This window comes from Pipistrellus hanaki, assembly GCF_964339955.1.
Source record: "Pipistrellus hanaki genome assembly, chromosome: 19".
Lineage (NCBI taxonomy): Eukaryota > Metazoa > Chordata > Mammalia > Chiroptera > Vespertilionidae > Pipistrellus > Pipistrellus hanaki.
In genome coordinates, this window is record NC_140521.1 from 2,515,593 (window position 1) to 2,541,301 (window position 25,709).

Genomic DNA, 25,709 nt, shown 5'->3' on the forward strand with positions numbered 1-25,709 from the left:
GGCCACAACCGGAAATGGTTGGTCCCCAGCGCTGTGGTCCGTGCCCAGTGCCGCGCTGATAGGTTCCGCCTGCGGGCAGGAAGCGGAGGAACAACCTAGGGGCTCTGGAAAATTTGACCAAGACCTTGGGTCAGAGCAGGGGAACAACTTGTAGCACCAGAATTTCAGGATGATGGGAATCCGAGAGGCGGGAAAATGTCAGAAGACACAGGAGCTAACTTGAAGGAGACCCCACTGGCCAAATCTGAGCAATTTGAGCATTAAAATTGACAATGATGGTAATAGAGTTTAATGGAGCAAAATGGTAACCCATGAGTCTTTACTGATATAAAGAAGTAGAGCCCTAGCCCTGGCCAGTTTGGCTCAGTGGATAGAGCACCAGCCTGCAGACTGAGGGGCCCCAGGTTCGATTCCAGTCAAAGGCATGTGCCTTGATTGTGGGCACATCCCCAGTGCAGAGTGTGCAGGAGGAAGCTAATTGATGTTTCTCTCCCTCTCTGTTCTTTTCTGTAAAAAAAAAAAAAAAAAAAAAAAAAAAAAAAAAATCAATTAAATATATTTAAAGCAAAACAAACAAACAAACAAAAACCCATCACAGAACATTAGACAAGGCCACTCTGTGATGGTGATGAATCAAAACAATAATAAGGCCTTTCCCATAATCTTCCATAATCGTGTCTGAACCAGACAAAACATGAAAATTGTCCAAACCACAAAAATGACCAAACAATTCCCTAACCTGGCTCATATAGAGGTTGCTACTTATTCACCAATACAGCTTTAGACTCAGTCTAATCTTCCCAAATTCTAAGTAGAATTTATCAAGGGACCCAATCATACTATCCAATCTAGATCAAAACCTGCTTCCTTGGGGGGGGGGGGTGGCGTTTAGAAAGCAACCAAAAGACTTGTATGAATGCGTATTAGCATGACCAATGGGGCTTTCCCGGGGTGGGAATGGCTGGGGGGGGGAGGGGTAATCAAGGGGAAAAGGAAACAAATGTAAAACTTTAGACAATAAATTAAAAAAATATTATTAAAAAACCTGCTTCCTCAACCCTCCTCTAAATTAAATCATAAATGTTCATTCTAACACTCTGCTACTTAGATGCCTCATCATTTCTCATGGTTCACATTACCACTCCCCCCCCCCCTTGCTATACGGAGTAATAAGCCCAACCTGTAAACCAAGGGTGTGTCCTAGAGGTCTTTAACTGGAGAACATTGAAAACTCCCCTGCTCACTGGCCATGTGACTCTAGGCAGACGTTTCATTGAGAAGCCTCTGTTTCCTCATTTGATAAGATGAAGAGATTTCTTCCAGCCTCAGAAGGTGGTTGCAAGGGCACAGAACAGGCTTAGCACTGAGTTAGCTCAGTATACTTTTAGAAACTTCTGCCTGAGCTGTTACTTTCTTCAAAAAAGTCACAGAGTACAATAATTATGGACAGACATTGCAGCCATAAGCTTCAATTAAGACAAACTTGCTACTCAGCCAGTATGGCTCAGTGGTTGAGCATCGACCTATGAACCAGGAGGTCACAGTTTGATTCCCGGCTTGCGGGCTCGATCACCAGTGTGGGACCTGCAGGAGGCAGCCCATCAGTGATTCTCATAATTGATATTTCTATCTCTCTCTCTTTTTAAAAAAAAAATATTTTATTGATTTTTTACAGAGAGGAAGGGAGAGAGATAGAGAGCTAGAAACGTCGATGAGAGAGAAACATCGACCAGCTGCCTCTTGCACACCCCCTACCGGGGATGTGCCCGCAACCAAGGTACATGCCCTTGACCGGAATCGAACACGGGACCTTTCAGTCAGCAGACCGACGCTCTACCACTGAGCCAAACCAGCTTCGGCTCTATCTCTCTTTCCCTCTCCTTTTCTCTCTGAAATAAAGTTTTGAAAGACAAATTTGCTGATTATATTCCCTTTTGCTCCTTGGGTTTATAAGACAGACTAAAGGCGAGAGTTGAACTTTTCCTTTGTCAGAAACGAGGCCATTCTCGTGTTTTCTTCTGGAAAGTGATAACCACATTTACGAAACGTTCATGTAGGGGAATCAGCACTGCTTATTTCTGCATGTTCTTGTTGTTATAAACGTTCCCAAGAAATAACAGAATTGGAACTGACACATTTGGGAGAACTTCAGCTTCAAACACATATTAAATATCTTCTCTGCTTCAGTACACTAAGGTAATTTCAGGCCCCAGGAACCCTGTTGGTGAGGTTTGCATCTAGTCCTCTAGAACCCAGCATGGATTTCATATTATTTGATGCCTACAGCAAATTGTGCCGAATAAAAATATATTTATTCCAGTGGGGGAAAAATAAAGTAAGTAGCAATGTTCTGATTCTTTTCCCTGCTTGCTCTGAGCATCTGAATGTTCTCATTGGCATAGCCCTAAACTACCCCCTGCCTTCAGCCCCACTTACTCCTTTAATACTAATACTAACAGCTGATATTTATTGAATGTTCATTAATGTGCCACAGGGATTTATGCAATTTAACCCTCACCCCAAATTGTGAAGCAAGTATTATTACTTATGAGGAGCAAGAGGCCTAGTGAAATTAAGCAACATCCCCAACATCCACATGGCTGGTAACAGTCTCAAGATTGGAATCTGCCTACAAAATCTGCTCCTGTGGAATTGCCACCTCCCCACCTTGGGCCAGGGGTCTGTGAAGAGATGGGCAAAGGGATGGGGCTGGAAAGGAAGGAAAGGCTCTAGCAGGTGTGGCTCCGTGGGTACGAGTGTCGGCCTGTGGACTGAAGGATCCCAGGTTCGATTTCGGTCAAGGGCACATGCCCAGGTTGCAGGCTGGATCCCCAATGAAGGGAGGGGGAAAGCAGGAAACAGCCAATCAATGATTCTCTCTCATCATTGATGTTTCTCGCTCTCTCTCTCCCTCTCCCTTCCTCTCTGAAATCAATAAAAATATATTTTGAAAGAAAAGAAAGAAAAGAAAAGAAAAGAAAAGAAAAGAAAAGAAAAAGAAAAGAAGGAAGGGTCTGGGGTAGGGAGATATGGAAGTCCATGCTGAGGCATTCAGATCTCCAAATCTGGCCTGCCCCCACCCCCATCCTACCCCACTCTGGGGTTAGTCTGTCCTTTTCCATACAAGAAGCTCAAAGAGAAAAAGACCACGTGTGCAGACAGGAGGGAGAATAAACGGAAGGAAGCACCATCTAATCCTCCTCAGCCCCATCCCTTCCATGGAGGAGCTGAGCTGGTTAGGATCATGACCTCATTGATTACCCAACCTGGGGCAAATGTGCGAATCCTTGCTGCGTGCCTTCAAGCGCGTTACCTAACCCTGGGCCTCAGGTTCCTCTCCTTCTTTGTGCGTGGGTCCTAAGGTTAGGCCACAGGCCACTGGGGTCAAGCTTTCTGACCCAGGATAGCTCAGGGTCCATTAAATTCTGCCCCCGCTCCACGGGGGACCTACCCCAGGGCACTGTCCACAGGGTGGCGCTGCTGACCAAGGGCAGGGGCTCACTTGGGTCAGGAGCAGAGTCAACCAGCCTGACTTCCAGGCTGCCGTTCTATCCACTGAGCCAAACCGGTTTCGGCACAACAGAGTTCTTTTGTTTAGTGCCCAGGCGGACAGGATCTGATTTATTCGCATGTAAAATAGGCACTCGGAGAGGTGGAGTCATTGGCTGAGTTGGGCGGGAAATCGGGTATTTGAACCCTGAGCCCAGGGCTCCCCACTGTGCCCCCTTCTCCAGTCCCCTCACCTGAATGGGCTGATCTTTGACTCCTTGCAGGGCCATATCCCATTTGAGACTTCAGTCAGTCCTCAGGGGGACCTAAAGGACGCTTGCCCACCCTGGATTGGGGGTGTCAGGGAAGAGGGCTTCCTGAAAGGGGTGATTAAACCGAACAAGCCGGGTGAAGGGGAGGGAAGAGTGTTTTAGGGAAAAGGCATAACATGTGCAAAGGGCCTGGGAGGGCCTGGTGGTGGAGGAAAGAGGAGTTAGTAGCTCTGTGCGGCTGCAGCAGGGGCGTGGGGAGCTGGGGAGGTCAGCCAAGCTCAGATCCTGCAGGGCATGATGGGCTTCAACCAGGTGGCCAGGAGAGGGGCAGGGGACAGACCTGGCCGGGCTTGTGTTCTTTGGAACCATCAGGACAGTGGCTCTTTGGAGAACCCTTGTCCTAAGACAGAAAACTGAGAGCCAGAGAGGCAGAGGGCTTGTCCGGATCAGACAGTGAGTCGGAGGGCAGACAAGAAAGACCAGGCAGGTGCAAGAAGGGACCAGGAAAGGGGCCAAAAGCGTTCCTCGCACAGGAGTTTCCCGGCTCTGGGTGCCCACTAGGTGGCAGCAGAGACTGGACCGAATTCTGAGAGCTCAGGCAGGGCCCTGCTTCCATCTCCCGGTGGGGGCATACGGGCTGCTCTCGGGGCCTCTAGTCTCAATCCCAGAGCAGCAAGGAGAATCCTGGGTGTCAAGAGGGTCAAGGCCTGGTCCTAGCTCCAGTTCCCCTCTGCCATTGACCTTGGGCAAATTCACAGTTATAACTGTGCTTCCGAAACCTGAGTCCTTGGCTATACTAGCAGATGTGGGGGAGTTATTATTTAGTCTAGCAGGGGCCACATTCTGCAGTCACATCTCCCTCTGAGCCCTTTAAATATATATATATATATATATATATATATATATATATATATATATATATATATATATATATATATATATATATTTAATTGATTTCAGAAAGAAAGGGAGAGAGAGAGAGAGAGAGAGAGAGAGAGAGAGAGAGAGAAACATCAATGATGAGAGAGAATCACTGATTGGCTGCCTCCTGCATGCCCCCTAGTGGGGATCAAGCCTGCAACCCAGGCAAGTGCCCACAACGATAGTTGCACAACTATGAACATACTAAAACTATTAAATTGGGGCTCGGCCAGTGTAGGTCGGTGGGTTGAGTGCTGACCTATGAGCTAAGAGATTGCCGTTCAATTCCCGGTCAGGGCACATACCTGGGTACCAGCTCTCCTCCCCTTTTCCTCTCTCCCCATAGATGTCAGACCTGCAGCAGTGTTAAAGGCTTTTCCTATGCACTCCTGCTTTCTCCCTCTTTAAAATATATATATTGATTTGAGAGAGAGAGAGAGAGAGAGAGAGAGAGAGGCATCAATGGTGAGAGAGAATCATTGATCGGCTGCTTCCTACAAGCCCCCTACTGGGAATTGAGCCCCCAACCCCAGGCATGGACCCTGACCAGGAATGGAACCGTGACCTCCTGGTTCATAGGTTGAGGCTCAACCCCTGGGCCCTGCTGGCCGGGCCACACCAGCTTTTTTTGATGGTGGGATGCTGAATGATACATTGGCTTTGGGACATAGAAACACGTGCAGGACATAGCTCTTTCCTGATGGATGAACCACCCCTGTCCCTTGGGGGACACGATGCCTGCTACACCCCCAAGGTGGCCACAGTCCAGGGACAGAGGTGGCTGCAGCCTCAGGCTCCTGGGCCACCCTCTGCTCCTCTGGGGACCCTAGTCCCTTCAAGTTCAGAGCATCAGCCCTGCCCCACGTAGCTCTCATGTCCTGCTCTGGCTGTCTCTCTACCCACTGTCTATTAGACCAGGAGAGTGAAATATATTTTATTGATTTTTTTTTAACAGAGAGGAAGGGAGAGGAATAGAGAGTTAGAAACATCGATGGGAGAGAAACATCGATCAGCTGCCTCTTGCACACTCCCCACTGGGTATACGCCCGCAACCAAGATACATGCCCTTGACCAGACTCGAACCTGGGACCCTCCAGTCTGCAGGCCCACGCTCTATCCACTGAGCCAAACCGGTCAGGGAGAGAGTGACTTCTGAACTAGGCCTATGCCTGGACTGGAGCCCACAGCCCAGGCGTGGACCCTGACCAGGAATTGAACTGTGACCTCCTGGTTCATAGGTTGACGTCAGGTGGCAGGAATCCCGGGGGCGCTGACCCCTGGCTATGCCAAGCGCCTTTCTAAGAACCGGGATTTGGAGGGAGCACCCTAGGTGGCCAGGCCAGGGCACACCTGCCTTTTTCCCAGAATTTGGGGCGGGGGGAGGGATCGGGGGAGGAGATGGTGGAGGGGAGGGTGAGTTTGTGACCACAGAGCCTCAGGCCTGCCCTCACCTCTTTCACCCAATCATGACCCTGCGGCTTCATGGAGGCGGGGCAGGTGTATGGCAGCACCGCTGGGGGAGAGAGATGAGGATGAGTTCCAGGAGCCTCCTCCTCGGACCCTTCCCTCCCCAGGGAGGAGGTGTAGACCTCTCCCGGCCCGCCCCCCGGCCCTGGGCTCTGGCTCCGCAGTCCCGGTCCAGGCTGCCAGCAGGTGACTGGATGGCACCGAGAAAGCCTGGTGCGTGGGGGCGTGGGCCTCGGCGCGCGCACTCTCAGCCAATCAGCGGCCTGTCCAGCGGGTGGATTCAGTTACAAGCTTGAGATCACCCCATACGCCACCCTCCTTCCTCCCCCTCCCAAAGCTCCATTCATTGGCCCCGCCGGCCGCACCGGGTCTGCCGGGCACCGTTTCCATTCGCTCCTGGGCTCCTGGGCTGCTGCCGCCGCCGCCGCCGCCGCCGCTGCCTCGTGGGCCGGCCGGCGGTCCGGGCATCCGTTCCCGGGGGCTTTGTCTAACGGGGCGGGATGAGGAGGCTTCTGGGGGGACTGTTGGGGGTGCTGAGCTTCGCGGGGGCTGCCCTGGAGGGCTCTTGTGCCCTGCCCTGGCACAGCACCTCCTGCCACCTGGCCAGGCCCAGCCCCGGCGGCCCCCGGGGGTCCCTCAGCTTCCTGGGCAGGGATGCGCGGGGCCTGGCCGTGGTCCATGCCCGCTGGGATGGGCGCGGGAGGCTGCGGGCTTGTCGCCGGCAGGAGGAGCCGGAGCTCACGGCAGCCTTCAGCGCCCTCTGCGCCAGTGAGACCTCCCCGGGCTTCTTCGTGCACAGCCCGGGCCCCGCGCTGCGGAGAGCCCTGGCCGCCCTGCAGCGGCGGCGGGGGGCCTGCCCGCCGGTGACCGCCCGGGGGCCGGCAGGAGTGAGCAGGGAGAAGCGAGCGGCAGGGCAGCCGCGGGAGAAGAGAGGCTGGACCATGCCCGGCACCCTGTGGTGTGGCTTCGGGGACTCTGCGGGGAACTCCACGGAGCTGGGTGAGCCACACGGGGGTGTGGGGGGCTGTGGGCTGTGGGCTGGGCTGGGGGGAGTTCAGGGTTTCACCCTGGCCTCCACTCTTCCAGGCTGTGTGTCCCCGAGGGAGTGACTTAGCCACTCTGAGCCCCAGAGACCTTCTCTGTAAAATGAGGGCGACCCCACGTCCCATCAGGGGAGGCTTCCGTGGGGTCATAGATGGGAGAGGTCCCACTCATACCGGGGAGTCCCTGATCATCACCATCGGGGAGGGGCCAGGCCGGGCTGGATCCGGGGTCAGCCGGACCAAATGGCCACGTCCTAAGAGGAGGTTTTATAAGCCACAGAGTGGCCAGGGGGGCGGACGCTGAGACCCACGGGCCTGGGTTCACAGGCCAGCTTAGCAGGTCCACGCGCTGCAAGCCCGTTCCCTCGCCAGGATCCTGAAGGGACACCTGGCCGGCCGGGCTGCGGCCAGCGTGGGTGTGGGAAGCCGGGCTCTTGCGAAACGCTCAGCAGGAGGCATGACCGCCCAGATGGCTTTTCTGCACCCTCAGCACAGCTGCCCGTGGCGTGTGCGGAGGGCTGGGGGAGGCCCTGGCGTCCGAGCTGGGGCAGGCTGGCCTCCTGGGGCAGGCTGGCCTCCTGGGGCAGGCTGGCCTCCTGGCAGTGCTTCGCCGTGTCAGCACCCAAGGCTGCACCCTGCCTGTTTGTCATTCCATTCCGCACACGTTCACGGCCTCACCGTGGTATTTAGGTGGGTCTGCCCCCACAGTTCCTCCCAGGCGGACCTTTCCGAGGGCCTGGGCACCCGGGCAGGCTGCCCTGCATTTGAGGTTGCACAGCCCATGCTGTGGCTGAGTGCTCTCGTAAAGCTTTGGAATGGTGAGTCCTGTCCTGGCTGGTGTGGTTCCGTGGATAGAGCGTTGGCCTGTGGACGGAGGGGCCTGGGTTCCATTCCAGTCAAGGGCACATGCCCGGTTGTGGGCTTGATCTCCTGAAGGGGGCGTGCAGGAGGCAGCCAATCAGTGATTTTCTCTCTCATCATGGATGTTTCTATCTCCCTCTCCCTTCCTCTCTGAGATCAGTAAAAATCCTATATCATAAAAGGCTGATGTGCACATCAACCAAATGGCAGACCGACCAGTCGCTAGGATGTGCACTGACCACTAGGGGGCAGACGCTAAATGCAGAAGCCGGGCTCACCACTGGCAAGAGCAGCAGCACTAAGGATGTTCAACTGCCATCAGTCGGACATCCCCCAAAGGCTCCCTTTTTAATATATTTTATTGATTTTTTGCAGAGAGGAAGGGAGAGGGAGAGAGAGTTAGAAACATTGATGAGAGAGAAACATCGATCAGCTGCCTTCTGCACACCCCCTACTGGGGATGTGCCCGCAACCAAGGTACATGCCCTTGACAGTAATCGAACCCGGGACCTTTCAGTCTGCAGGCCGATGTTCTTTCCCCTGAGCCAAACCTGTTAGGGCTCAAGGGCTCCCTTATATTATATAGGGCTCCCAAGGCCTGGCTGAGTGACCCCCCTGAACGCACGAATTTCACTCACCGGCCTCTAGTATATTAAATAAATTTTTAAAAAAAGAAACTGTGAATCCCATGGAGGGAGACTGACTCACCTGAGGCCACCGGGTCTCTGGTCCCAACATCCTGGGACCCTGCTGAGCTGGTGCCCCCTCCGCGCCCCACAGGTGTCTTCCGAGGTCCCGACCTCTGCTGCCGGGAGCATGACCACTGCCCACAGGCCATCGCGGCTTTCCAGTACAACTACGGCATGCAGAACTACCGCTTCCACACCATCTCCCACTGCGACTGCGACGCCAGGTAGGCGGTGGGCACGGGGCTGGGGCGGCGTTCCTCAGCTCCTGGGGTTCCAGAGCCCGGGACGCCCCTGCAAGTGGGAAAGCTGAGGGCTGAGTGGAGAAGGACCTCTTCGTTTTTAAAAATATATATGTTTTTATTGATTTCAGAGAGGAGGGGAGAAGGGAGAGGGAGAGAGACATCAATGATAAGAATCATTGATTGGCCGAAACTGGTTTGGCTCAGTGGATAGAGTGTCGGCCTGCGGACCGAAGGGTCCCAGGTTTGATTCCGGTTAAGGGCATGTACCTTGGTTGCAGGCACATCCCAAGTTGGGGGCGGGGTGTGTGTGCAGGAGGCAGCCGATCGATGCTTCTCTCTCATTGATGTTTCTATTGTAACTCTCTATCCCTCCTTTCCCTTCCTCTCTGTAAAAACATCAATAATATATATATATAAAGAATCATTGATCGGCTGCCTCCTACACACCCCACACTGGGGATGGAGCCTGCAACCCGGGCAGGATCCCTGCCTGGGAATTGAACCCTGACCTCCTGGCTCCTAGGTTGCTGCTCAAACGCTGAGCCACACTGCCCGGGCTAGGGAAGCAACTCTTGGACCCACGCCACCTGCCGGTAGTGTCCGGTGGGCTTGGGGAGGAGCCCGGGGTCCTGAGTGCCCGCTCTGGCTCTGTGGCAGGTTCCGGCAGTGCCTGCAGAGCCAGCAGGACTCCGTCTCGGACCTCGTGGGCGTGGCTTTCTTCAATGTGCTGGAGACCCCCTGCTTTGTGCTGGAGGAGCAGGAGGCGTGCGTGGCCTGGTACTGGTGGGGCGGGTACGTGTCAGCCCGCTCGGAGCCCTTTCTCGGGGCAGGGGGGGGGCTGTCTGTCTGTCCTCCAGGGGGTGATGCCTGGTTCTCTCTGTCCTCTCCTCTGGGCGGGCCCAGGAGGCAAACATCCCCCACCCTCCCTCCTGTGCCCCACACAACCCAGTGGGATGAGGGGTGGGGCTGACCGAGCCTTGGTCTCCATGGAGATGAGGGGGGGGGGCTTCTAGAAGGGGAGATTTTGGGTTACCAATTGCCATCCATCGCCACCTCCTAGGTGTAGGGCCTACGGCTCCATCCCCCTCGCCCGTCTCCAGCCCAAGACCCCCTACAATGCCTCCTGGAGCTCCCCAGCCGTGGCCCTGCCTCCCAGCGCCCCCAGCCCCGCCCCCAGTAAGCCAGGACAGAAGCAATGCCCTCGGAAGTGGCCACCGCAGCGGGAAGGACCCCGGCTCCCCAGCAAAGGCAATGCCGCCGCCCTCCAGGCCCCCGGGGTCACCCATCCGAACCCTCAGGGGCCTCCCCGTGGCCTGAAGCCTCAGGGTGAGCTCAGAACCTAACCTGGGCGCGGTTCCTGAGGGGAGGAGGTGTCCCAGCCTCTGTGCCTGTGTGGGGGGCCCCCTGTGTTACTTCCTTTCCTGCCCTACACTCTTCCCGGGGTCTCTCTCCTTCCCTCACCGCAGCCGGAGGGATTCCCATAAGCTTCCAACTGGACAGTGTCACTGCCCTCTGAGCCCCCACCCTGCCTCCTGTCCCCTGAACCGACCATGTCTGGACGCCCTCGGGCCCTCGGGCACGGGTTCGGTGACACCTGCTCCTCCGTCGAAACTTGAGTGTCACAAGCTTCACGTGGTCCCTCAAAAGCAACGTGCTCTCTCCGACCTCTGGGCCTTTGCACATGCTGTTCCTTCTGCTGCCTGGAGCGCTGTCCCTTCCTGCCCTCCCTCTCTCCCAGCCGAGCTCAGCAGCCTCTGCCTGCGGGTTAGGGTTAGGGTTTTTTTAATTGATTTCAGAGAGGAAGGGAGAGGGCGAGATAGAAACATCAAGGATGAGAGAGGGTCATGGGTCAGCTGCCTCCTGCTGAGGATCAAGCCCGCATCCCAGGCTTGTGCCCCGGCTGGGAATCGAACCGTGACCTCCTGGTTCATGGGCCGATGCTTAACCACTGAGCCACGCCTGCCTTTTCTGATCACCATGAGCGCTCTGGACACCCCCACACTGTGTGTGTGTGTGTGTGTGTGTGTGTGTGTGTGTGTAAGTGTGTGTGCGTGTGTGTGACTGTGTGTGACTGAGCCCATGTGCTGGTGTTTCTCCTGGGTGGCAGTGGGCATGGTGGGGGGTCCCCTGAGCGGCCCCCCTGGGGGACTGGGCTTCCCTCACCGCCACGCCGCCCCCAGCCGCCCGCCAGGCCTGCCGCAGCTTCCGCCACCTGGACGAGTGTGAGCACCGGATCGGGCCCGGGGAGACCAAGTTCCAGCTGCTCAACGGGGCCCCGGAGCCCCTCTTCCACTGCAACTGCACCCGCCGGTGAGGCCTGCTCCGGCCTGGGGTGGGCTGCCAGCTCGCTGCCTGCCGGGCGCTGGGAGGGGGCCCCTGGCTGGCGAGGCCGTTCCCCAGCCTGAGCCCGTCTCTGCCCTCAGACTGGCACGGTCCCTGCGGCGCCACAGCCCACCCACCGGTGCCAACCTGCTCTGGGAACTGCTGGGCACCACCTGCTTCAAGCTGGCCCCGCCCCCGGACTGCGCCGAGAGCCCAGAGTACGTGGGAGCAGAGCCAGGAGGGAGGGGAGGAAGGGTGGGTAGCCTATGCCCGCCGCGGGCACCTGGGGCAGAGGTCAGGGCCCTCTGAGCGCCCCTGTCCTCCCTCTGCCCCCTGGTGCCTGGGTTCAGCACTGCAGTTGGCCTATATGGGTTGCATCTTTTTTTTTTTTTTTAAATTGATTTCAGAGAGGAAGGGAGAGGTCGAGATAGAAACATCAAGGATGAGAGAGGCTCATGGGTCCGCTGCCTCCTGCTGAGGATCAAGCCCCCATCCCAGGCTTGTGCCCCGGCTGGGAATCGAACCGTGGCCTCCCGCTTCGTGGGCCGATGCTTAACCATTGAGCCACACCAGCTGGGCTGGGTGGCATCTTGGCTCTGCCATTGACTTGCTATGTGGCCTGACGAGTTGAGTCAGCTCTGCACACCTCTGTGTTCTTATCTGTAAAAACGGTTATAGACGCCGAGGAAATGGGGCGTGTGGGAGGTGCACACAGCCAGAGGCCCGTGGACACGTTGTTAACACCCTTCTCGCTTCCCTCACAATCTCATTTCGACTCTCAAAGCCGGCCCGCGATACCTTTCCTGTTTCACACGTGAGGGAACGGGCCCAGCCTGGCCCAGGGTCCTGCAGCCGAACCCAGGCCTCGGGGAGCCCGGCTGGTTCATTCTGCCCCCATCTAGGGTCAACTCCCCCCCCCCGCCCCCCTTGGCTCCAGCCCTGCCCCCCGGGGCCTCCCTCCACTCCGGTGCCCGCAGAGCAGGGCGGAGTCCTTGGGTGACCGCCTGCCCCACTTTTCTCTTCCTGCAGCTGTTCCCGGGGCCCCAGGGCCATCAAGGTGTCCGCTCGGCACTTAAAGCGACTTCAGCGGAGGAGACTCGGGGGCACGGGCGCAGAGGGCGGGGGGCAGGCCCGGCCTCCGGAGCCCCCCAAAGCCCCCCTGTCCTTCTATGACCGGTGCCTGCAGCAGACCCAGGCAGCCTGAGGACCCGGGAGCTGCAGACATCCTGGAACCAGCGACGTGGGTTCCAGCTTTCACGGCCCCAACCGGACCTTGTCCGGGGCTTTGCTAGGCCCTGGGGGTCACGGCCTCTTTTCCACGCGTTCGTTACACGGACGTGTGGCCCGGGCTCTCAGGAGGGGGCCGAGGCCCAAACACCGGACTGTGTCTCCTGCTGTGCTGGGTGACCTTGGGCTGGTGAGCCAGCCACTCTGGGCTCGGACTGTGGTATTCAGGAGGCTCATTCTGATGCCCTGGGCTGGGACCTGGCCAGGGCACCCCACTCCAGATGGGAATGGGGCAGGGGTCCCGCGTGGCAGCAGCCTCGGAGGTCCTGGGAGGAGGCAGCAGGCAGGGAATGAGGGATGCCACAGGAGTGCCTGCGTCTGAACCCAAGATCGGGGGGCAGGGAGAGGGGGGCACTAGAGAGGGACTTCCCAGCTCCCCTCCTCCCGGGAGACCCCCTTCTCTGAACGGCTGCTGGCCCTCTCGCTCTGCTCGGACCCTGAATTCCAATCTCCCCCGTGCCTTTGAGCAAGGGGCCTCCTCCCGGAACCTGAGCCGTGGTTTCCTCCTTAAAAAGGAGCAGGATACATAGGACCGACCTACCTCAGAGGGCTGCTGAGGGTTATGTGAGCCGATGCTCGGCCAGCGCTTAGGACCTCGTCCATACCCCCTCCCTCCAACGCGCTGCCAAGCCGTGCCCGGGTGCCTGGTTTTCCGAGGCCGCATGCAACCTCTCGGAGGCCTCAGTTTGCTCACCTGTGAAATGGGACTAAGAGCTGCTCTGGGACTCAACACCGCAACTCAGGGCTGCGGTGCCGATTAAAGGAGATGGCATGTGTCATGTATACGGCCAGTGGGTGCCTGGTGCTTGTCAGATCCGTCCATCCTCTCCTTGGGTCCCTTTCTCTGACTCCCCCTGCCCCCCGCCCCCAGACTGCTAACAAGTTACAAAGGCGTCCGCAGCGGCTGGAGAATTTAATTCCTATTCAATGAGCTCTAGGATTGCCCTTCTTCCATCCCAGATGGGGGCCTAGGCCGGGCTCTGCTGATTGTCACAGTTGAGGCGTCAGGACTGAGGGTGAGGGGACCCCCCCTCCCGCGTTGGCCATCCCCGGCGGGGACCGAGCGTCAGGTGCGGAGGAAGCTGGAGCAGCAGCAGCAGGAGGGAGGCAGGTGGGTTTACAGGCTGCATCCGAGCGGGAGCCACCTGTACCCGCCTGCCCACCGCACCCCTCCCCCCAGCTTCAGGGCCCCAGGCCCCCTTCCTCCAACTTCTGCCGGCCCTGAGGGCTGGGAGACAGGCTGTCGGGGGTCGGGGCCTCCTGGTCAGGCTCCCAGGGGCCACCGCCTCCAGGGTCTACAGTCTCCAGGCGCAAGGCGGGCAGCAGGCCCAGGCTTCGAGGCACAGGTGGGGGGAGGGTCCAGGGACCGGGCAGCCCAGAGAGGCCCTCCTCGCCGCAGCCCTGCGTGCCTCCGTCGCTGCTGCCCCTGCTGGGGGCCACGCAGGGCAGGCGGCGGCTCTGGGGCGAGGGGCTGCGGCTGGTGCCCCGGCGTTCGCAGGAGGAGGGCCGGAGGGCCAGGCCCTGGAAGCGGGCCAGGCCCGGGCTGCGGCTCCGGTGCCGCTTGGACTTGCCAGGGCTGGGGCTTCGGGACTTGGGTGCGAGCAGCTCCAGGGTGCTGTCGTCCTCCTCCTCCGAGCTGGTCCCTGAGCTGTGGGAGCTGCTGCTGGCCGACTCCGAGGCAGGCAGCGAGATCTGGCGGGGAGGCGGGTGGCTGGAGTGGCCGGATCCCCAACCGGCCACCGACGTCTCCTCACCAACCCCCAGCTTCTCCTCATTATACCCGGGGAGGTCAGGCTATGTGCAGGGGCCTCAGAACAGAATGTAGAGGCCGTGCCCTAGCCGGTGTGGCTCAGTGAATAGAGCGTCGGCCTGCGGACTGAAGAGTCCCAGTTTCGATTCCAATCAAGGGCACAGGCCCCAGGTGTGGGCTCCATCCCCAGTAGGAGGCATGCAGGAAGCAGCTGATCCATGATTCTCTCTCGTCATTGATGTCTCTATCTATCTCTCTCTCCCTCTCCCTTCCTCTCTGAAATCAATAAAATATATATATATATATATATATATATATATATATATATATATATATATATTTTTAAACCGGTTTGGCTCAGTGGATAGAGCGTCGGCCTGCGGACTGAACGGTCCCGGGTTCGATTCCAGTCAAGGGCATGCACCTTGGTTGCGGGCACATCCCCAGTGAAGGGCGTGCAGGAGGCAGCTGGTCGATGGTTCTCTCTCATCGACGTTTCTAGCTCTCTATCCCTCTCCCTCCCTCTCTGTAAAAAATCAATAAAATATATTTTAAAATAAAAAAATAATAAAAAAATAAAAAACAGAGGCCGTGGCATTTGAACTTTGACGCCCCCGGCCCTGCAGTCTGGGTCCTCACCTGGAAGGGCTCCGTCACGCCGATGAGGATGCTGAGGGTGTGGCTGTAATAGCCCAGGATGAAGTCTCCGTGGCCCTTGGGCAGCGACTCCTCACTGAATGTCACCTGGTGGGCCCCGGGCATAAGCCCAGGTCGGGGTCAGAGAGGTAGCCACAGCCCCGCCCCCTGCGCCCCCTGCTCCGCCCCCCTCCCCGCCCAAAGGCCGTGGGGACACCCCCCTCCCCCCGCTCCCCTGAGCACCTGGTAGTTGTTCCTGTCCACATCCTCGTGTTTGGCCCAGACGTAGGCCACGTAGTCCTTGCAGTGGCGGAAACCCACCTGAGGGGGCGAGGGGGACACAGGAACCGGGGCAGCAAACTCTGGGAAAGCCATGATCCCACCTGGGCACCCCCCCAAGGGGCTCTCCTGCGGGGCCTCCCTTCCCCCCACGCCGCCGCCCACCTCGCCCGCCCTCCCTCCTCACCCGGTACAAGCCGATCCAGTCCCAGGAGCTGCGGGCGAACACCGTTTCCACGCGGTACCGCACCACGGCCTGCTCCGGCCGCACCCACTCCTCCGCCACCTCCAGCCGCACCAGCGGCAGGTCGTCCCTGAAGGCAAACTGCCCCGGGGGGGGGGAGGGGGCGCGGGGGCAACATCAGCGGAGACCCTCCGGCAGTTCCAGGCACCCTGGGGCCTGAGCCAGCACACACACACACACACACACACACACACACACACACAGGCTGAGATAAGGGCCTTTGAAGCTACGGCGGAGACGGGGAAACTGAGGCAAGAGCAGGCCTAGGATGAACGCTAGGCTTCCTGCCTCCCAGCCCAGAGCTCTCTCTGCTCAGAGCCGCCCTAAGGGGTGACTGAGAACACAGCTTCGAAGTTCGGAGACCGTGGGTTTGGCCCCTGGCTGTCACTGACAGGCTGCAGGGCCCGTGGGGAGTTTGTTTTTTTTTTTCCTTTTTAAAATATATTTTCACTGATTTCAGAGAAGAAGGGAGAGGGGGAAGAGAGAGAGATAGAAACATCCATGAGGAGAGAGAATCATGGATCGGCTGCCTCCTGCACTCTCCCTACTGGGCATCGAGCCCGCAACCCGGGCAGAATCAAACCTGGGACCCCCTTCAGTCCGCAGGCTGACGCTCTATCCACTGAGCCACACGGGCCAGGGCTTGGTGAGTTTTTCAACCTCTCCGAATGCCAGGGCTTCTGTCTATAAACCTGGATGATCTTATTAAACTCTTGGAGCTGGTGGGCAGATCGAACGAGACACTGTTTGCGGAGCGTCGCGTGTACACTTCCCAGAACACAGCGTCCCACACGCGTGGATGCTGGTAAGGGAGACACGGTGTGCTGGATATTGGGGGGGGGAGGCCGAGCACCCCTGAGTGGGCCAGAGAAGCCCTGGGTGAAGGGCTGGAGGCCTCAGGTCGCTTCTAGGCTCTGCTACTTACTCACCTGCTCTGTGACCGCACGGAAGCCCCCGGCCAACCCAACGCCCTGCTTTTCCTTCCGTACAGGACCGGGCCATGAAGACAATGTGTAGCCGTGAGCACCCTCCTCCCAGGGCCACCCTCCCGCCTGGGTGGGGCTGGCTGGGTGGCAGGTGGCCAGGGCAGCGGCCCCTCCTCTGTCCCTCAGAGGGGGACTCGAGCGGTGCCAGCCTCAGTCTTTTGTCTGCTTCCTGTTGATCTGGTTTCAGGTTTCCCTCCCGCCGCGTCTTAGCCAAACGGTTCCAGAAAAAACAGACATCACATCCTCTCGTGCCCCCCTGGGCTCCACGTCGCCAAATCGGGCTGCCAGGTTGGGCTCTTGGGAACGGCCTCCAATGGTCAAAACTTCTGCTCCCCCCCCAGCCCCCTCCCCACCCCTCATTCTGATCGTGTTGCTCTTTGGGTAAGAGACTCCGGTCTTCTGAGCCTCCGTGTTCCTGGTAAGGAAACTGGGAGGGGAATTCGGACATTTCCGGGCCCACGAAGGCATTCGAAGGGAGGGCCTGTGCCAGGCGCCCCACGCCGGGCTCAGCAGGCCGTGTTTTACGGGGGACAGAGTCCGGCTGGGGAGGGAGGGTCAGGGGAGAACACCCAAAAGGAGTGGTTCTCGCGGTGAGGGTCACACCTCACACCTCAGCCCTTTGCCGAAGGTCACGGGAGGCCAGACACAGGCAGATTGTCCCTCCCAGCTGCGAATGTTGGCCCGAGTCCCGCTGACCGACCATGTGACCGCGTTATCAAGGAAAACATTCTCTGGCCCGCGGCTCCCCCCGATCAGATCGAGAGAGAGATCGGAGAGCCTCGCGTTGGGTTTCAGGGCCGGGAGGGTGGAATCTGCCCTGCGCTGCCACGGGGCCTGCGTGGGACCCGGGGCACATGCCTACCCCGCTCGGGGCTTCTGTTTCCACATCCGGTTGGGTTACAGTCTCCGGGTCCAGTTCTGACATTCTTGCATTTCCTCTTTCTGCGCTGGCAACGAGGGCCTCAGCCCTACACACAATGCTCCATTATAGTAACTAGTTAAGAGTTCAGCTTTGTGTTTTTTAATATCTCTACTCCCTCTTCCCATAACTACCTTACTGTTTTGTTGTTGTTTTTTTGTTTTGTTTTTTTAAAATATATTTCATTGATTTTTTTTACAGAGAGGAAGGGAGAGAGATAGAGAGCCAGAAACATTGATGAGAGAGAAACATCGACCAGCTGCCTCCTGCACACCCCCAACTGGGGATGTGCCCGCAACCAATGTACATGCCCCTGACCGGAATCGAACCTGGGACCCTTCAGTCCGCAGGTCGACGCTCTACCACTGAGCCAAACCGGTTTTGGCTTACTCTTTTGTTTTGTTTTAAATATATTTTATTGATTTTTCACAGAGAGGAAAGGAGAGGGATAGAGAGCTAGAAACATCGATGAGAGAGAAACATCGACTAGCTGCCTCCTGCACCCCGCCCCCCCACCACCGGGGATGTGCCCGCAACCAATGCACATGCCCTTGACCAGAATTGAACCTGGGACCTTTCAGTCTGCAGACCGACGCTCTATTCACTGAGCCAAACTGGTTTTGGCTACCTTACTGTTATTATGCCTGGCATGTAATAATGCCAAATGTCATGATGATTCATTAAAAAAAAAAAAAAAATAGCCCTAGCCAGTCCTTGGGTGAGGATTAAAAATAAAATAAATATAAATAACATTTTGAGTTTGCTGGCCTTATATATTTGAATTTTAACATAAGTTGCCCTCGGCAAACTCATTAGTCAACAGAGCTAAGTATCAACAGGACAACAATTGAAATTTCTTTTGAGAATCAAGCTTTTTAAACTTCAACTTCTTCTAACGCCATTTCATCAAAACAGACTCGCCCAGGGCGTGGTATTTTGTGGAAGAGCCACACTCCAGGGGCCAAAGAGCCCCATGTGGCTGGCGAGTGGCAGTTTGCTGACCACGGGCCTAAACCTTTCTTGGAAGAAGGAAGGGAGTTAAGAGATGAGTGGAGCCAAAACCGGTTTGGCTCAGTGGATAGAGCGTCGACCTGCGGACTGAAGGGTCCCAGGTTCGATTCCGGTTGAGGGCATGTACCTTGGTTGCGGGCACATCCCCGGTATGGGGTGTGCAGGAGTTGGCGGATCAGTGTTTCTCTCTCATCAATGTTTCTAGCTCTCTCTCTATGTCTATCCCTCTCCCTTCCTCTTTGTAAAAAATCAATAAAATATATATATATATATATATATATATATATATATAGAGAGAGAGAGAGAGAGAGAGAGAGAGAGAGAGAGAGATGAGTGGAAAAGGCCTGGGCTCTGACACCAGGCTCACCTGGGTTCAATTCCTAAGGTTCCCCTTTCCCAGCTGTGTGACCCTGGGCAGGTGATGCTGTGTCTCTGAGCCTCAGTGTCCTCATATGAAAACGGAGATCAAAACCCACTCCCTCTCCGCTCCAACACACGGGGACCGCCAAGGGCGGGTTCGAGGGGCAGGCTGTGGGACGCTGAGCTGGGCGTGGGGACCTCCTGCGAAGAGGGTGGGGCCGGGACTCACGTGCAGGACGAACTGGGCGGCCACCGGCTTGTGGTCGCTGACGGTGTACTCCATGTGGCTTCGGTAGCTGTGCTGGGTCACCTGGAGCCAGTGGCTCTGCTGTCCCGAGGGGCTTCGACCGCCACCTGGAACCTTGACCTTCCACAGGATGCGGTCTGTCCAGGCTGGCTTCCGCTTTTTGGCGCTGCGGTGGGCAGGGGGTCCAGGCACAGCCCTCAGCCTTGCCTCCACCCCTCTTCCCTGTCTTCCTTAATCTAGGAAGACCTCAGCCCAAAGCCCCCACCCCAGAGCCGAGCTCACCTGGTATCGTATTTGTTAGTCCCCACGTCGAACTTGAAGGTGGGGGCAAAGTTGAGCGGCCCCTCCTGGAAGCCCTTGAGGATGGGCCAGGTGTCCTTGGCCATGTTGAGCTGCGAGGGGCCAGAAGGGAAGAAACTGGGCCACAGCGTGGGCAGGGCAGGGCAGGGCGGGTGAGGGCCAGGAGGTCCAGCCCAGGCGGGGTGCTAGGGGGTGTGGGTGGGGGTGCAGGCTGGGATCCCCACCTGGTCCTTCTCCCAGAGCTTCTGGAGCTGGTTGTTGTCGATGGCGAACTTGACGAAGTGCGGGTCATAGCTCTCGATGCGGAAGTTGAGGTCCCCGAACCAGAACACAAGGCTGTTGAGGGGGTGGGGGGATGGAAGTCAGGGGGGTCCATAGGGTGGAAGAAGAGCCCGATCCAGATCCTTCCCCGCCCCATCCAACCAACCCTGGACAAGGCTGGATGCCCCCAGCGATGACGAAGTGGCCGGGGGACCGCAGAGCCCCCAGCCCACCCGGAGCAGCCGTGAGCGGTGCACCGGGAAAGCGGGGTTCAGACCCTCAGGAAGGCGCTGCCCCTCAGCCAAGCGCCGCCCTGCAGGCTCGGGTCCCACCCATCAAACTCACCCAGGCATTCGGGTTCCTAGGCGGTGGTGGCCCACCTCCATCCGCCCCGCCTTCCCCTCCAGGCCGCCCAGGACAGTATCCAGCTCCTCCCGGCCCATTGGGGGTCCCCTCTTCCCCTTCGACCCCAGCCCCCATACTCGTGGTCCAGGATGCCCTGCGCGCCGGGCCCCGGGAACTGCTGGAGGCTCAGGATGGTCTGGAAGGTGTCCTTGCGCTGCTCCGCCTTGTCCATGTGCGCGGGCAGGTGGCAGTTGAGGAAGCAGAGCATGTGCCCGAAGGCCGCCAGGCGCACGCTCACGCCGCCCTTGTTGCCCTGGGGAGGCAGCAGGGCAGGTCACGGCTGGGGTCCGGGCCGGAGGCGGGGCGCCGGGCGGGATGCCCCCGGGAGGGGGACCGCCAGCCCCGCGGAGGAGGAGGCTGGGAGAGGGGCGGGTTCCAGCAAAAGGGGCGGGGCCCTGGGACCCCCCCCCCCCACCTGCCGGGACCACCAGGGGGCGGGGTCTGGGGAATGGGCTGAGGTGGTGGGCGGGGCGGGGGAGCGAGGGGAGGAGCCCTGGACCGTGCAGGGGGACCCCCGGGGACTCCTCCGAGGGCCCCGCAGGGCCCCGTGCGCTCACCCAGTAGCCGCCCAGGCCGGTGCGCGTGCAGTCGGTCTGCACGTCCCGCAGGAAGGGCAGGTGGAAGTACTTGGCGAACAGCAGCAGGATGACGCCCTGCATCCGCACCGTGCTCACCTGCGGGGAGGGGCGGCGGCTTGGCCCCGGGACGGACGGGGCTGGACCCCTGCGTCCCCGCCCTGGCCCTGGCCCTGGCCCTGGCCCTGGCTTTGTCCCTGGCCTTGGCCCTGGCCCTGGCCCGCCCTTAAGGTCTGCTCCTCCTCTTCCGTCCTCCCTTTGCACAGCCCCATCGGGCCGGCTCCCAGGGGTCTCTCTCTGCCCATCCCGAGGGCCCGGGGGGCGTTACCAGCACGAAGTTGAAAGGCGCCAGCGCGTCCATGAACAGCTCGCTCCACTGGTCTGTGAAGAGCGCGTCCTTGAGCCTCTTGTTGATCATGGAGTTCACCTCCTGCAGCCTGGGGGGCGGGGCGGGGCGGGGAGGTGAGCCGGAGGGCGGAGGGTGGAAGGACGCCCTAGAAGCCCCTCCCATGGGTGAGGGTTTTGGGGAGAAGGGGCACCAGAGGCGGCTGGGGAGAGAGGGTTCCCCCCTCCCCCCGCCCCCTCACCCTATGGCGATCATGTCTGTCCTGTCGCTGTCGTCGCTGCCGCCGCCCAGGTGGAGGAGAGATGTGACGTCGTCGGGGGGCATGGCGGTGCCCACATTCCACGTGACCACAGTGATCCTGGAGGGGGGGGGCGGGTGAGGGTGCCAGAGGAGGAGGGGTCACTGCTGGGCACCACTCTCTCATCTCCAATCTCCCTCCCACAGAGCTCTCTCTTTCTGGAGAGGGAAACTGAGGCAAGTGTGGGTGGAAGCCCTCAGGGGGACCCTCAGTGGGCCCGTACCCCTCCCTCCAGGCTCCCCCAGGGGAACTGGATTGAAATAAGGGCGGGCGAGTCCCTTAGGAGGGCATGCTGTCTCCCGGGTGTCCCCAAGAGGGCCCAGCACCCCGAAGACCTCCCCAGGGGCGGTACACCGGGGCTCAAGCCCCCACCATCCTCCTTGGGAGCAGCCCCCTCACCAGAAGCCGGGGTCGTTCTTGCAGGTGGGCTGAGCTGACCAAGAGGAGGAGGGCGAGGAGGTGGGTGTCGGCGAGGAGGTGGGTATAGACAAGGAGGCGGGTGTCGACGAGGAGGTGGTGCCCGGGGCTGGCACTTCTCGGGGCTGAAAGCTGGGGCTCAGGCGCCCGCCAGGCCCTGCACCCTGCGTGCCAGGCCCTGCGCCCTGGGTGCCAGGCCTGGGGAGGGCCTTCTCAGAGGCTGGGGGCACACAGGGGGAGCGGTTGGGGGAGCGGCTGGGGGAGCGGCTGGGAGAGCGGGGCGGCTTGGGCAGAGGCGGGGGCACAGTCTGAGCTGAGGGGGCCCCCGGCCGGAAGGTGGGGGACAGCAGTCCTGGGGAGCGGGTGCCAGGTTCGGGGGGGCCCTGGCCCACATCCAGGGGCAGCGTCTGGGCTGGCCGGGGCGGGACCGGATCCTCGGGGCTGCTGCGGGGGGCCTCGGGCCTGGCCCGGAAGGAGGGGGAGAGCCGGGGGTCTGGGGGAGATTGAATCAAAGGCGGGGAGACGGCAGCAGGACTGGACACCTGAGCTGATGGCTGCAGATGCCCTTTGGACGGGGGGAGAGACCTAGGGGCGGGGGCATCCCTCTGCTTAGCTGGTGTCGGTCCCACAGAGGCCGGGGCTGGTGCCATGGATGCTGGAGCCGGGGCCTGGTCCTGAGAGGGCGACAGAATTGGACTGGGCATCGGGGAAGACGGGGAGGGGGGCTGTGGGTGCGGCTCCTCCGGTGCCAGGGCCAGGCTCAGGCTCAGGCCGGAGGCGGCCAGCGCTGGCTTGGGTCTCACGGAGGCAGGGGCCGTCTGCCTCTGGTCCCCGGGCACGGGAGCCAGCCTGGGCCCCGGGGGGGCTGGTGGCAGCCTGGGCGCGTCTGGGACAGACACCCCCAGTGGCCCCGGGGATGTGGGAGCCAGGATGGAGCCTGGTGGTGCTGGAAGAGGCTTCGGCACAGCAGCCGCCGCAGACACCACCAACTGGCCCACGGACGCCGGAGCCGGGCTGGCGCTGTGGCAGGCGAGGGCTGCTTTCTGCCCTCCCGGGGCCGGCCGCGGAGCCAGGAGAGGTAGAGGAGATGCTGGAGCCGGCCTCAGCCCCTCTGAGGAAGGTGGCACAGCCTCACAGGGCCCCAGAGGTGCCAGTGCCAGCCTTGGCTGCAGGGGCACCGGGGCCGCCTTCTCCTTGGCCGGGAGCTGAAAACGGGAGTCCACCTTGCAGAGGACAAGTTAAAGGCACAGGGTAACCCTCACCAGCGGCTTGGGCCCCGACCTCCCTGTGAGACCCCAGGAGACTCCATCTAGCTAAGGAAGGTACATCTTTTCCTCCTGTCTTACCTCAATCCATCCTGCCGCAAATCAGCTTCTCTTTGGGGGGGGGGGGAGAGACAGAACACTGAACCGTGTCCCCTCCCTCGAGTTCAACACCTCTTTCGGAGTCGGGCAAACCAAGACTCCTGACTCCAATGAGGCAGAGGGTAGTCTGAACCCTCCTGGCTGTCACCCACTCCCTGGCTGGCACCCACTCCTTGGAGAGTTGGGGGGACTGGGGCCGGCTTTTCTGGGCAAATCCCCTGCCATCTCTGTGGCCCCCGTGGCCAAGAGCTTCTGACCTGACACCCCCGATCTGCTCGCTCTGGACGCCCTAGGTCCAGCCTGCTCCATGCCTTCCTCCTTCCGCAGTTCCCGGGTCCCCCCAGCTCACCCTCCACACCGCGGGCACGGCCCTCCCTGTCCTCCGCACCCGTCCCCAGAGCTCCGTGCAGGAGCCAGAGCCCGGCTGAGAATGGCCATGCCTGTCCCAGGCCCAGCTCTGTGTGACCTCAGGCAAGCGCCTCCTCCCCCGGGGCCTCGGTTTCCCCGTCTGTAAAACAGAGGCGCTCGGGGAAGGGTCCCTGGCCACACCTGGCTCCTGGAATACCTTAGTCTCTTTTTTTCCCCCCATTTTTTTCATTTATGAGCCCGACCTTTGCTAGGATTCTGCTTGAGCCCTCCGGAGCGGTCTCCCTTCGCCAAGTGTGATTCTGACACCCAGAGCAAGCCCAGCATTCCGTTGGTGCTGGTGTCCGCCCTCTCTGTGCCCAGGTTATGCCCTCTTCCCCGCTTCCTCCTCTCCCCCACTCGTGCGGACCGGTCAGCAGCCTCCTTCTGTCCAGCAGGTAGAATGGGGGTCACCAGGCCCCTGGAGGGACCTCTTTTTTTTTTTTTTTTTTCTTTCTCCCCCATCTGTCTCTTGTCCTCTGCCAGCGAGGGCAGGAGAATTGCATTCGCCCCGGGGTGGCCCCATGCCTGCCTCCAGAGATGCAGTCTGCCCGCATCCCGTGCCCTTCTCGGTCCAGAGAACCCGAAACTCTGCCGCCACCTCCCTCCCCAAACTCGGCTCTGTGGGCACCCTCCTCCTCGGCTCCAGGTATCCCGCTGTGCATCCCCCCTCCACCACCACCACCACCACCACCAGCAACCAGCACTCCGCCCCCATCACCAACTCCTCAGACATCCCAGATGTCCCCGTGTTCGTCTTCAGGGACAAGCCTCCCCGTTTTGCACTGGCTCAGAGAGAACAAGCCACTTGCCCAAGGTCACACAGCAGAGCTGGAGCCCAGCGGGGTCCCCTCACCCCGCCGGTCCAGCGTTCTCCTGGGGGCTCCCGGAGAGAGCGAACTCCGCTTCTCTCTGGATGTCCCATCGCGGCCCCCTCAGGCCCCGGGGTGGCCCTGCTCACCCACCCCTGCTCCACAGACAGAGGAGAGTGCCAGCCCCTCAGCCGGGGGCACCGGGGTGCCTGCAGTGTGTGCAGTGTGTGTGTGTGTGTGTGTGTGTGTGTGTGGGAAGGTGTGGGACCAGGGATCAGGAATGGAGAGGCTAGGCTCTAAGGGTCTTACCTTGGAGGGTGCTCCAGTTTGGAAAACCCCGTGGGGCATGGGCAGGGGGCCCAGGCCAGCCAGGGTCCCTGGCCTCCTGCTGCCACTGCCGCCGTGGCCCTCCATGTCTGCAGCCCCTGGCAGCCCGGGCTCCCACAGGCTCCGGCTCCAGCTCCTCTGCTCCCGGGAACCAGTGATGTCATCAGCCGTTTCAACCTGCTGAGAATTTAAAGGCACAGGCATCCCGACCTAGAGGTGGCCAGGGCCAGGTGGCCTACCCTCTGGGGACCCTTCCAGCGGACTGCTGGAGTTGGAACCCTCATGGGGGGTGTGGGGAAGGGCGCCCATTGGCTTGGCCTGGGTCCCATCTGGGGCGGCATGGAGTAAGCTGTCTGTCTGTCCCCTCCCACTCCCCCACCAGCAGGCCTGGCCGGCCCTTGCTTAAGGGAGGGGCACGGACACACCTGAGGGTAAAGTAGAGACAAGTCACTCGAAGTCAATACCCTCTGCAGGGCCTCAGGGACACCTGAGTCCCTACCCTGATCCTGTGACCTTCCTGGTGTCCTGCCAGCTCAGGACCTGCCTGGGCCCCCACCCTTGCTCCATTTTCAGGCCTCGGTGCCCGCCCCCTGCCAGGCCCTGTCCTTCTCATCAGAGCCAGACACTCAGGCTCTAGCTGCTGGAGCCCTTCCCCACCTCGGCCTCCGCTCGGCCCCTCCTCTCCTGCAGACACTTCCGCCGCCGCTGCCGCCAGCCCTGGGACGTCCCCACCCACAGCCTGGCCCATCCCAGCCCCGGACCTCTCAGCTTTCCTTTCTCCTGGACTCGGTGGGTGTGGTTTGGAAGGGAGACTCGTTCAAGGTCACCTCGTAAGCTGAGGAGGTCTCCTGGGTTTCAATGAGGAAAGGGAGCGCCCTCAGTGACCCGAGACCAGTACGAGGCAGTTGGGGTACCGGAGGAAGGGAATCGGGGCATAGAAGAGCCAGCAGTGGGGGATGGACCGGCAGGAGGGTCCTGGGAGCTCCTTCGGCCGGAACCTAGCGCAGGACTGGATGTTCAACAGGCCCAGGGAAGTGTCTGTTGAATGAACGGGCGCGTGAAAGAAAGAGGAGAGGGAATGAGTGACAAAGTTCCGGAATGTCTAGGGTCCCTCTCTTTCCTCCTTCCAATTCTCATTCTTATCTGCTAGGCCAGTGGTTCTCAGCCTTTCTAA

General features: G+C 59.6%; 2 protein-coding genes across 10 annotated transcripts; one reads left to right on the forward strand and one right to left on the reverse strand.

Annotated features, from left to right (window-relative positions):
* Positions 1 to 6,419: 6,419 nt before the first annotated feature.
* Positions 6,420 to 13,374, forward strand: PLA2G3 (phospholipase A2 group III). Its single transcript, XM_084867493.1, has 7 exons — positions 6,420 to 7,148; positions 8,834 to 8,966; positions 9,642 to 9,776; positions 10,045 to 10,310; positions 11,165 to 11,294; positions 11,408 to 11,524; positions 12,336 to 13,374. Exons 1-7 carry the CDS (start codon positions 6,650 to 6,652, stop codon positions 12,508 to 12,510), a joined length of 1,455 nt encoding a protein of 484 aa, XP_084723619.1. The 5' UTR covers positions 6,420 to 6,649; the 3' UTR covers positions 12,511 to 13,374.
* A 121-nt stretch (positions 13,375 to 13,495) lies between these two features.
* On the reverse strand, positions 13,496 to 25,206 carry INPP5J (inositol polyphosphate-5-phosphatase J). 9 transcript variants are annotated; one of them, XM_084867489.1, is made up of 14 exons: positions 24,961 to 25,206; positions 24,518 to 24,715; positions 21,610 to 22,301; positions 21,154 to 21,270; positions 20,895 to 21,003; positions 20,549 to 20,665; positions 20,069 to 20,244; positions 19,550 to 19,661; positions 19,308 to 19,417; positions 19,008 to 19,191; positions 15,446 to 15,583; positions 15,223 to 15,300; positions 14,983 to 15,087; positions 13,496 to 14,285 (listed from the first exon to the last, which is right to left on the reverse strand). In XM_084867489.1, exons 2-14 carry the CDS (start codon positions 24,620 to 24,622, stop codon positions 13,776 to 13,778), a joined length of 2,553 nt encoding a protein of 850 aa, XP_084723615.1. In that variant the 5' UTR covers positions 24,623 to 24,715; positions 24,961 to 25,206; the 3' UTR covers positions 13,496 to 13,775. The 9 variants fall into 9 exon arrangements, with proteins under 9 accessions (XP_084723615.1, XP_084723612.1, XP_084723610.1 ...); XM_084867486.1 differs by having other exon boundaries at positions 21,610 to 22,832; XM_084867484.1 differs by having other exon boundaries at positions 13,496 to 14,387; positions 21,610 to 22,850.
* Between the last annotated feature and the right edge of the window lie 503 nt (positions 25,207 to 25,709).

What these genes read in the sequence shown, in the direction of transcription:
- PLA2G3 (XM_084867493.1), top strand. Translation starts at nt 6,650, where the DNA reads ATGAGGAGGCTTCTGGGGGGACTGTTGGGGGTGCTGAGCTTCGCGGGG. An exon ending in GCCTGGTACTGGTGGGGCGG is followed by an intron (nt 9,777 to 10,044) that starts GTACGTGTCAGC and finishes GCCACCTCCTAG; the next exon opens with GTGTAGGGCCTACGGCTCCA. An exon ending in CCGTGGCCTGAAGCCTCAGG is followed by an intron (nt 10,311 to 11,164) that starts GTGAGCTCAGAA and finishes CGCCGCCCCCAG; the next exon opens with CCGCCCGCCAGGCCTGCCGC.
- INPP5J (XM_084867481.1), bottom strand. Translation starts at nt 24,739, where the DNA reads ATGCCTGTGCCTTTAAATTCTCAGCAGGTTGAAACGGCTGATGACATC. An exon ending in CGCCTTTCAACTTCGTGCTG is followed by an intron (nt 20,666 to 20,894) that starts GTAACGCCCCCC and finishes CCCTCCCCGCAG; the next exon opens with GTGAGCACGGTGCGGATGCA. An exon ending in ACTAACAAATACGATACCAG is followed by an intron (nt 19,192 to 19,307) that starts GTGAGCTCGGCT and finishes TGCCCACCGCAG; the next exon opens with CGCCAAAAAGCGGAAGCCAG.